Consider the following 11,159-nt stretch of genomic DNA (forward strand, 5'->3'; position numbering starts at 1 on the left):
CTCCACTTTTCGTAATTCCAGCCTTTCTCCTCATCACGCTGCTTGACCCAGTCGTGGTGGTTTCTTCTGTCACGATCGTCTTGAAATGAAGCGGGCCAAGGCGCAGCGTTGAATGCGTACATATTATTTATTAAACAGATCACACAAACGAAACGTGAAGTCCTTCGATACACACAAACCAAAAGGAACAAGAAACCACAACCACAAAGTGAAAACAGACAGTTTAAATATGGCTCCCAATCAGAGACAACCAGAAAACAGCGGACACTCGTTGCCTCTGATTGGGAGTCACTTAGGCCAACACAGAAAACAACAACCTAGAAAACCCAACATAGAAACAACCCACACAGAACGAACACACCCTGGCTCAACATACAGAGTCCCGGAGCCAGAGCGTGACATTCTGCTATGCATATTTTACAGAGTTTAATATTAAAGTATATGGAATGTCATGGAATCTAAAAACTAAAGGGCAATTCATTAACACATATATTTGTACAGTGCATGTTTTACATTAGATATATTAAACATCAGCAAACAACAAGAAAGGGAAATAAATATTTGCCATGTTTGTAATGTAGCACAGTTTTGCCAGGCAGTTTTGTTATCTAGTATTATCATGGTTGGGTGATTGAGCCCCTTTATACAAATCTCATTCTCAACTAACTGTGTAGCACTGTCCCTAACACTGTCCCTAGCACTGTCTCTAGCACTGCCACTACCACTGTCCCTAGCTCTGTCCCTACCACTGTCCCTACCATTGTCCCTAGCACTGTCCCTACCACTGTCCCTAGCACTGCCACTATCACTGTCCCTACCACTGTCCCTAGCACTGTCCCTAACACTGTCCCTAGCACTGTCCCTACCACTGTCCCTAGCACTGCCACTACCAATGTCCCTAGCACTGTCCCTAGCACTGTCCCTAACACTGTCCCTAGCACTGTCTCTAGCACTGCCACTACCACTGTCCCTAACACTGTCCCTAGCACTGTCCCTAGCACTGTCCATACCACTGTCCCTAGCACTGTCCCTAGCACTGTCCCTACCACTGTCCCTACCACTGCCACTAGCACTGTCCTTACCACTGTCACTAGCACTGTCACTAGCACTGTCCTTATCACTGTCCCTAACACTGTCCCTAGCACTGTCCCTAGCACTGTCCCTAGCACTGTACCTACCACTGTCCCTAACACTGTCCCTACCACTGTCCCTACCACTGTCCTTAGCCCTGCCACTAGCACTGTCCTTACCACTGTCCCTAGCACTGTCACTGTGTAGCACTGTCCCTACCACTGTCCCTATCACTGTCCTTAGCACTGTCACTGTGTAGCACTGTCCCTAGCACTGTCCCTAACACTGTCCTTAGCACTGTCCCTAGCACTGTCCCTAGCACTGCCACTAGCACTGTCCCTAGCACTGTCCCTACCACTGTCCCTAGCAATGTCACTGTGTAGCACTGTCCCTAGCATGTCCCTAGCACTGTCCCTAACACTGTCCCTAGCACTGTCCCTAGCACTGCCACTAGCACTGTCCCTAGCACTGTCCCTAGCACTGTCCCTAGCACTGCCACTAGCACTGTCCCTAGCACTGCCACTAGCACTGTCCCTAGCACTGCCACTAGCACTAGTAATACCATTCTTTATGGCATTGACTACTTCTTTTGCCCTTTCTAGTGCTAAACGCTCAGCCTGGAGAAAAGGATAGATACCCTCACATGCATTGAGTCTATCCTTTAGTACTTCCTCTTCAACTTTTAGGGTGTGGCCATCTGGCAGATGGAATGCCAGGGTCACATGGTCCCACATGAAATGCTCATACATATGTCCTAGTTCTGCTGTTTCAACTGTTCTGCTCTCTCTGTTGATGATCAGCCTCTTTTCATGGGTTTCACATATTGCTTCTGCACGCCAGACAATTTTGCCATCATTATAAACACATATTGCCTCATCATCCATGTCAGCAAGAACTGGGTACTTATCAAACTCTGTCACCTCTGGACTGTGGACAACCACTGCGTACATGATCTCCTGCTGGTAAATCACGGTTTCATAGACTCTCAGGACAGGTTTCTCTCCTCCACAAATCTGCTCTTTATACATCTGCATGAGATCCTCCAAGGGGAAGGTGAACTTAAAGTTCCCATACCGAGATCCCTCTTGGAAGACAGGGGACTTGGTGAATTCACTCAGGAATAGATTGTGTATTATTTCCATTCCGGTTGTTGGGTCAAAGATATACCTGGGAAGCTGTTCCTTTTCAAGGGAGCGATTCTCTGCTGCCTCAATTTCACCTTCTGTAATGTGAAGACCCCACCATGTGAGACTCCCTCTTTGCCCTGCTGTAAATCCACTCAAATCCATGATTCCCATCAGGCCTGTTTGCGTGGTTACATGACAGACTTTGTCCACGTGAAATTCCGCTTTGTCGGCTTTGGGGTATAGTGGAATGTCTTTAAAAAGACATTTTCTACCATGTAGTGAACTGTTCATTTTCAAGGTTTCAATGCTCATATGCTCCCCAGAGAAATAGGTCTCATTTTTTCCTCTAATGTTTTCTCGCTGCATTTTCTGTCCCTGAAAAGGTGAAAGCAGACAATTAGGTTAATTGTGTGTGTACATCTTTATTTGACTAGATTGATTGCACAACATCATTATGAAGAGATGACAAATGTTCTAATATAAAGGTATAGATGGAGCTGTGTGCAATGACATGACAGTCCTTAAGATCATCATGATAGTTGTAAACATTTTGAAGCTATATCGTTTATTACAAAGACAACACAAACTTAAAATGGAATAATAGCACATTTAATTGTGTGTTATAATAGGGTAAGACAGTATAAGTGCAGATGTAGGTTTATTTCTATGTTATATTCTTCTAGAATCAATGGGCATAGATTAAACAAAACAAAAAAATGAAATCATAACAGAATAAGATTACTTTCAAAAAAGAGATACCATTGTAGTGAGTTGTATGATTTGAGTGTTTGTTATGTGTGTTAGACAAAGACACAATATGTATTGAACATAACTCCTCGAAATCATCATCTCCACAACTAAATATAGTTTTATTCAAAATACCTCTGTAAAATGTGTTCCTTTTATACTATACATTTAAGTCATTTAGCAGACGCTCTTATCCAGAGCGACTTACAGATAGTGAATACATATTTTTTTATACTGGCCCACCATGGGAATCGAACCCACAACCCTGGCGTTGCAAACACCATGCTCTATCAACTGAGCTACATCCCTGCCGGCCATTCCCTCCCCTACCCTGGACGAATTGTGCGCCGCCCATGAGTCTCCCGGTCGCGGCCTGTTGCGACAGAGCCTGGATTCGAACCAGGATCTCTAGTGGCACAGTTAGCACTGCGATGCAGTGCCTTAGACCACTGCGCCACTCAGGAATGATACATAACTAATACTAAATTAGGTAATTTTTCAGTAAAACCATTAGCTAATCAAATGTTCTAAAATGTATCATTCTAAAACACAAACTAAACAAGCATTTCTATAACAGCCTTTGGATACCTTCTTTGTATGCAGTAGGGTACTTGACTTGAACCTAGCAAATACTAATTTAAGCAATAAGGCACGAGGGGGTGTGGTATTTATGGCCAATATCTTATATTACTTCTGGTAAGGGTGTGTGTCTAATTGTCAATAACAGCTGGTGCACGATGTCTACTATTAAAGAGGTCTCGAGGTATTGCTCGCCTGAGGTAGAGTACCTCATGATAAGCTGTAGACCACACTATCTACCAAGAGACTTCACATCTATATTATTCGTAGCCGTGTATTTACCCCCACAAACCAATGCTGGCACTAAGGCCGCACTCAACGAGCTGTATAAGGCCATTAGCAAACAAGAAAATGCTCATCCAGAAGCGGCGCTCCTAGTGGCCGGGGAATTTAATGCAGGCAAACTGAAATCCGTTTTACCTAATTTCTACCAGTATGTCACATGTGCAACAAGAGGGGAAAAAACTCTAGACCACCTTTACTCCACACACAGAGAGGCACACAAAGCTCTCCCTCGCCCTCCATTTGGCAAATCTGACCATAATTATATTTCCTGAATCCTGCTTACAAGCAAAAACTGAAGCAGGAAGTACCAGTGACTCGCTCAATACGGAAGTGGTCAGATGACGCGGATGCTACGCTACAGGACTATTTTGCTAGCACAGACTGGAATATGTTTCGGGATTCATCCAATGGCATTGAGGAGTATACCACCTCAGTCATCGGCTTCTTCATTAAGTGCATCGACGACGTCGTCCCCACAGTGACCGTACGTACATATCCCAACCAGAAGCCATGGATTACATGCAACATCCGCATCGAGCTAAAGGTTAGAGCTGGCGCTTTCAGCCGCGGAGCCAGACGGAATACCACGACGTGTACTCAAAGCATGCGCGGACCAACTGGCAAGTGTCTTCACTGACATTTTCAACCTCTCTCTGACCGAGTCTGTAATACCTACATGTTTCAAGCAGACCAACATAGTCCCTGTGCCCAAGGAAGCGAAGGTAATCTGCCTAAATGATTACCGCCCCATAGCACTCACGTCGGTAGCAATGAAGTGCTTTGAAAGGCTGGTCATGGCTCATATCAACACCATCATCCCAGAAGCACTAGACAGACTCCAATTCGCATACCGCCCCAACAGATCCACAGATGACGCAATCTCAATCGCACTCCACACTGCCCTTTCCCACCTGGACAAAAGGAACACCTATGTGAGAATGCTGTTCATTGACTACAGCTCAGTGTTCAACACCATAGTGCCCTCAAAGCTCATCACTAAGCTAAGGACCCTGGGACTAAACACCTCCCTCTGCAACTGGATCCTGGACTTCCTAACGGGCCGCCCCCCAGGTGGTAAGGGTAGGCAACATCACATCTGCCACGCTGATCCTCAACACTGTGGCCCCTCAGGGGTGCGTGCTTAGTTCCCTCCTGTACTCAATGTTCACCTATGACTGCATGGCCAAACACGACTCCAACACCATCATTACATTTGCTGACGACACAACAGTGGTAGGCCTGATCACCAACAACGATGAGATAGCCTATAGGGAGGAGGTCAGAGACCTGGCAGTGTGGTGCCAGGAAAACAACCTCTCCCTCAGTGTGAGCAAGACAAAAGAGCTGATAGTGGACTACAGGAAAAGCCGTGCCGAACAGACCCCCATTAACATCGACGGGCTGTACTGGAGCGGGTCGAGAGTTTCACGTTCCTTGGTGTCCACATCACCAACAAACTATCATGGTCCAAACACACCAAGACAGTCGTGAAGAGGGCACGACAACAGCTTTCCCCCCTCAGGAGACTGAAAATATTTGGCATGGGTCCCCAGATCCTCAAAATGTTACAGAGCTGAACCATCAAGAGCATCCTGACCGGTTGCATCACCGCCTGGTATGGCAACTGCTCGGCATCTGACTACAGAGGGTAGTGCGTACTGCCGAGTACATCACTGGGGCCAAGCTTCCTGCACTCCAGGACCTATATACTAGGCGGTGTCAGAGGAAAGCCCAAAAAATGGTCAAAGACCCCAGTCACCCAAGTCATAGACTGTTCTCTCTCAAGCGGTACCGTAGCGCCAAGTCTAGGACCAAAAGGCTCCTTAACAGCTTCTACCTCCAAGCCATAATACTGCTGAACAATTAATCAAATGGCCATCCGGATTATTTACATTGACCCCCCCGCAGTCTATGATCTATGTATAGTGACTTTACCCCTACCTACAAATTACCTCGACTAACCTTTACCCCCGCACATTGACCCCCTGTATATAGCCTCGTTATTGTTACTTTATTGTGTTACTTTTTATTATTTTTTACTTTAGTTTATTTGGTAAATATTTTCTTAACTCTTTCTTGAACTGCATTGTTGGTTAAGGGCTTGTAAGTACGCATTTCACGGTAAGGTCTACACCTGTTGTATTGGGCGCATGTGACAAATAACGTTTGATTTGATTTAATTTGATCAGCATTCAGGGCTGGAACCACCGAGTTTATAATTGAATGTATAATAAGTTTGCTTGGGTAGGCCAGTGACACAAAATCTCAATTTAATCCATTTTAAATTTAGGCTGTAACACAATAAAGTGTGGAAAAAGTCAAGGGGTATGAATACTTTCCGAATACACTGTACATGTAATTAGGGCTGAAAAGTGACTGGTAGCAGGAATATATAAATACTTGTAGTGTCTTTAGAAAGTATTCACACACTTTGACTTTTTTCACACTTTATTGTGATACAGCCTAAATGTAAAATTGATTAAATTGAGATTTTGTGCCACTGGCCTACACACAATATCCCATAATGTCAAAGTAGAACGATGTTTGTTCAAATTTTTTACTCTCATGGTATGGTGGGGTATGCAAAGTGGGTCAACTTTGAGCACCTCTCCTGACTGTTTTGGCATTCAGGTCCAAAATCTCACTTTCTGACCACTTCTTCTATGGGCAAACATGTATGGAAAGTTGTGTTTAAATAAAAATGGATTGCTGTCAAAAATGATTGAATTCAAATGGATTTACCCGCTTTTGAGACTGTGGTCTATTCAATTGTCTGTCTCGCTAATGCTGTCTGTGCCGTGACAAGTGTTAATGCATATGCATGTTTTTTAAATGCTCAATATGCTGGTTAATGGAAATGTTTATATTTAAACCCACGTGAATGACTAGACCTGAATATTTCTACCACTGACTTCACACCTTTTTTGAAAATATGATTTTTCCTGTTCTCCTTCATCTAAAACCGTTGCACTATGCATAGTTTGTTGTTGTGAACTGTACTGTAGTTATTATTGGTAGTAAATTGTGTAATCTATGTTGATTGTCATGTTATTCATGTAACAGTTACATTACAACTTATTAATGGACAATACTTAAGCTGCTTATAATCATCTAGTACATCAAAGGGGCAATCTGGGATTTAAAAAACAACAAAGCCTTCACCCTGCCATTTTTGGGGTAAACAGCTGAGGGATAGGGTATATTATATTCTTCAAGAATCAATGGCTACAGTATACAGCTGCGGGAAAAAATTAAGAGACCACTGCAAAAGTATCAGTTTCTCTGGTTTTACTATTTATAGGTATGTGTTTCGGTAAAAATAATTGTTTAGTTTTATTCTATAAACTACTGACAACATTTCTCCCAAATTCCAAATAAAAATATTGTTATTTAGAGCATTTATTTGCAGAAAATGACAACTGGTTAAAATAACAAAAAAGATGCAGTGCTGTCAGACCTCGAATAATGCAAAGAAAATAAGTTCATGTTCATTTTTAAACAACACAATATTAATGAGTTCAGAAACCAACATTTGGTGGAATAACCCTGATTTTCAATCATAGCTTTCATGCATCTTGGCATGCTCTCCACCAGTCTTTCACATTGATGTTGGGTGACTTTATGCCACGCCTGGCGCAAAACTTCAAGCAACTCGGCTTTGTTTGATGGCTTGTGACTATCCATCTTCCTCTTGATCACATTCCAGAAGTTGTCAATGGGGTTCAGGTCTGGAGATTGGGCTGGCCATGACAGGGTCTTGATCTGGTGGTCCTCCATCCACACCTTGATTGACCTGGCTGTGTGGCATGGTGCATTGTCCTGCTGGATAAAACAATCCTCAGAGTTGGGGAACAATGTCAGAGCAAAAGGAAGTACGTTTTCTTCCAGGACAACCTTGTACGTGGCTTGATTCATGCCTGATTCCAGCCTTGCTGAAGCACCCCCAGATCATCACCGATCCTCCACCAAATTTCACAGTGGGTGCAAGACACTGTGGCTTGTAGGCCTCTCCAGGTCTCCGTCTAACCATTAGACGACCAGGTGTTGGGCAAAGCTGAAAATTGGACTCATCAGAGAAGATGACCTTACTCCAGTCCTCTACGGTCCAATCCTTATGGTCTTTTGCAAACCTCAGCCTGGCTCTTCTTTGCTTCTCATTGATGAAGGGCTTTTTTCTAGCTTTGCACGACTTCAGCCCTGCCCCTAGGAGCATGTTTCGAATCGTCCTCGCCGTGCACTTCACCCCAGCTGCTGTTTGCCATTCTTTTTGTAGGTCACTTAATGTCATCCTACGGTTGTTGAGTGACATTCGAATGAGTTGGCGGTCATCCCGGTCAGTAGAGGGTAGTTTTTTCGCCCTCTGCCGGTCTGTAGCTTTATATTATTTATTTTTGTCCCCAATGTCTGCTGCTTGACCTGGTTCTTAATTAACTTTTTACTGCAGTGGGCTAAATCAGGGTCACACAGAGTGTTTCTTGATAGTCTTAAACAAATCTACTTTGAAACAAAAGTATACACCTCAGACACATGGCTATGGGCTTAAAAAAATAAGACACCTATGGATTAAATTGAGATTTTGTGCCACTGGCCTACACACAATACCCCATAATGTCAAAGTAGAACGATGTTTGTTCAACATTTTTACTAATAAATATATATTGAGTCAATAAGTATTCAACCCCTTTCTTATGGCAAGCCTAAATCATTTCAGGATTAAAAATGTGCTTAATATGGGATGCAAACTCATAATTTAATACATTTCAACTCTACATGTATATTTGACAAAAGTGAGGTTACAGGTTTATCAACTTTCAAAGCAAAATTACTTTCCCATAGTTCCTCAACTGTAGTGTATGATATACCATTTTCTAGCTCTGAGTCTCTACTCTCTACTTTTATCCAATGTAAAAAACACAATTTCAAATTTTGCTACATAAGACCGAATCGAGCCAGTCAGTCACATTTAATACATTAAACTCATTGGATATTTGTCATCCAATCAAACCATTTGCCGTTCAAATGCATTATAGAACATTTTTAAATTCTAAAAATAAATATGTTTGAATATGAAAAGATTCAATCATATAACTGCTTTTACCTGTTTTCAGTGTGCCGCCAGTTGCTTGACTGCTGAGTACAGTATATGTAAAACCAAGCAGATTGTAGTTTCTATTGACCTAATATGTGCTGATCCTTACATGCAGCTGTCTTCAAATGTAAATTTTTAAATGGGTGCGTATTTATGTCCAGTTAATACAACCACACCCTCTCAGTGCTCTACTCTGAAACCAGTATAACAGATTGTACTATAACGTCACTGTGGATCACTGGCACCTGCTCTGCCCCTACATCCTGAGCATAAGAATTGCATACAAGTCCGGGCATGCCCTTTTTCCATTGCATACAAGTCCGGGCATGCCCTTTTTCCATTGCATACAAGTCGGGCATGCATTTTTTAAAAATGATTTTATACAAGTCAAGCCATGTCATTGGGGAAAGGGGTCACATTGACCCCCCCGCAGCACCAGGGGCAGGGATAACGAAGGGGGTCAATGTAACCCCCGCAGCACCACGGGGAGGGGTAGTGGGACCTTCATAACCACTCTCCCTCTAACAAGTGACAAAGGTGTGACCCCGTCAACACAACGGGAGGGTTAAGAAAAATGTGCAGTGGTCTCTTAATTTTTTTTCCACAGCTGTATATCATTCATTTCAAAGTCCACAAATTGATGTACCAATCCCAGATTAACGTTTTAAATACCTATATACATTATGGCATAAAAATCCCTCCCAGAAGCAATAATGTCATTAATCACTAAGTAATAATATATTTTAGATAATGGTGTCAGAAGTAACATATTTATTTGAATTTAGTTACATATACACTTTATCAAAGATGATGCCTATATCTATATTTGTGACTCGTTTCAGGAAACGAGGCAGATGTCGCACGTCACTACTTCACAGGAGAGCCATTTGAACGTAAACTTTAAAAAAAAATCTAAATGCATTTTTGGGGCAAAAATAACAAACTTGCATGTCATCTTTAAATACGAATAAAATTGTTAAATTACGAGCCTAGTTGGTTTTGCCACGGAAAAAGACAGGACCTTCCCGCCAGCCATGATTGGCTGAGATAATGGATGGTCTGGACATGCCGAGAGATGAATTTGGATTGGTCTGCCATGTAGCGCGCTTCTGTCTATAACATGAGCTGGTCAGTATGTTTTTTTTATTTTTTTATTTCACCTTTATTTAACCAGGTAAGCCAGTTGAGAACCGGTTCTCATTTACAACTGCGACCTGGCCAAGATAAAGCAAAGAATTGCAATAAAAACAACACAGAGTTACATATGGGGTAAAAAACATAAAGTCAAAAATACAACAGAAAATATATATACAGTGTGTGCAAATGTAGCAAGTTATGGAGGTAAGGCAATAAATAGGCTATAGTGCAAAATAATTACAATAGTATTAACACTGGAATGCTAGATGTGCAAGAGATTATGTGCAAATAGAGATACTGGGGTGCAAAAGAGCAAAATAAATAACAATATAGGGATGAGGTAGTTGAGTGGGCTAATTTCAGATGGGCTGTGTACAGGTGCAGTGATCGGTAAGGTGCTCTGACAACTGATGCTTAAAGTTATTGAGGGAGATAAGAGTCTCCAGCTTCAGAGATTTTTGCAATTCGTTCAAGTCATTGGCAGCAGAGAACTGGAAGGAATGGCGGCCAAAGGAGGTGTTGGCTTTGGGAATGACCAGTGAGATATACCTGCTTGAGCGCAGACTACGGGTGGGTGCTGCTATGGTGACCAATGAGCTAAGATAAGGCGGGGATTTGCCTAGCAGTGATTTATAGATGGCCTGGAGCCAGTGGGTTTGACGACGAACATGTAGTGAGGACCAGCCAACAAGAGTGTACAGGTCACAGTGGTGGGTAGTGTATGGGGCTTTGGAGACAAAACGGATGGCACTGTGATAGACTACATCCAATTTGCTGAGTGTTGGAGGCTATTTTGTAAATGACATCGCCGAAGTCAAGGATCGGTAGGATAGTCAGTTTTACGAGGGCATGTTTGGCAGCATGAGTGAAGGAGGCTTTGTTGCGAAATAGGAAGCCGATTCTAGATTTAACTTTGGATTGGAGATTCTTTATGTGAGTCTGGAAGTTGAGTTTACAGTCTAACCAGACACCTAGGTATTTGTAGTTGTCCACATACTCTAGGTCAGACCCGTCGAGAGTGGTGATTCTAGTCGGGTGGGCTGGGTGCCAGCAGCGTTCGATTGAAAAGCATGCATTTAGTTTTACTAGTGTTTAAGAGCAGTTGGAGGGTACTGAAGGAGTGT

The 11,159-nt window shown here is 42.7% G+C and overlaps 1 protein-coding gene across 1 annotated transcript; it reads right to left on the bottom strand.

Annotated features, from left to right (window-relative positions):
- Window positions 1-327: 327 nt before the first annotated feature.
- LOC123485229 lies at window positions 328-9,570 on the bottom strand. Its single transcript, XM_045216138.1, has 2 exons — window positions 8,908-9,570; window positions 328-2,573 (listed from the first exon to the last, which is right to left on the bottom strand). The coding sequence occupies exon 2, from the start codon at window positions 2,562-2,564 to the stop codon at window positions 1,320-1,322; it is 1,245 nt and encodes a 414-aa protein (XP_045072073.1). The 5' UTR covers window positions 2,565-2,573; window positions 8,908-9,570; the 3' UTR covers window positions 328-1,319.
- Between the last annotated feature and the right edge of the window lie 1,589 nt (window positions 9,571-11,159).

Source organism: Coregonus clupeaformis, chromosome 5 (assembly GCF_020615455.1).
Source record: "Coregonus clupeaformis isolate EN_2021a chromosome 5, ASM2061545v1, whole genome shotgun sequence".
Taxonomy (NCBI): Eukaryota; Metazoa; Chordata; class Actinopteri; order Salmoniformes; family Salmonidae; genus Coregonus; species Coregonus clupeaformis.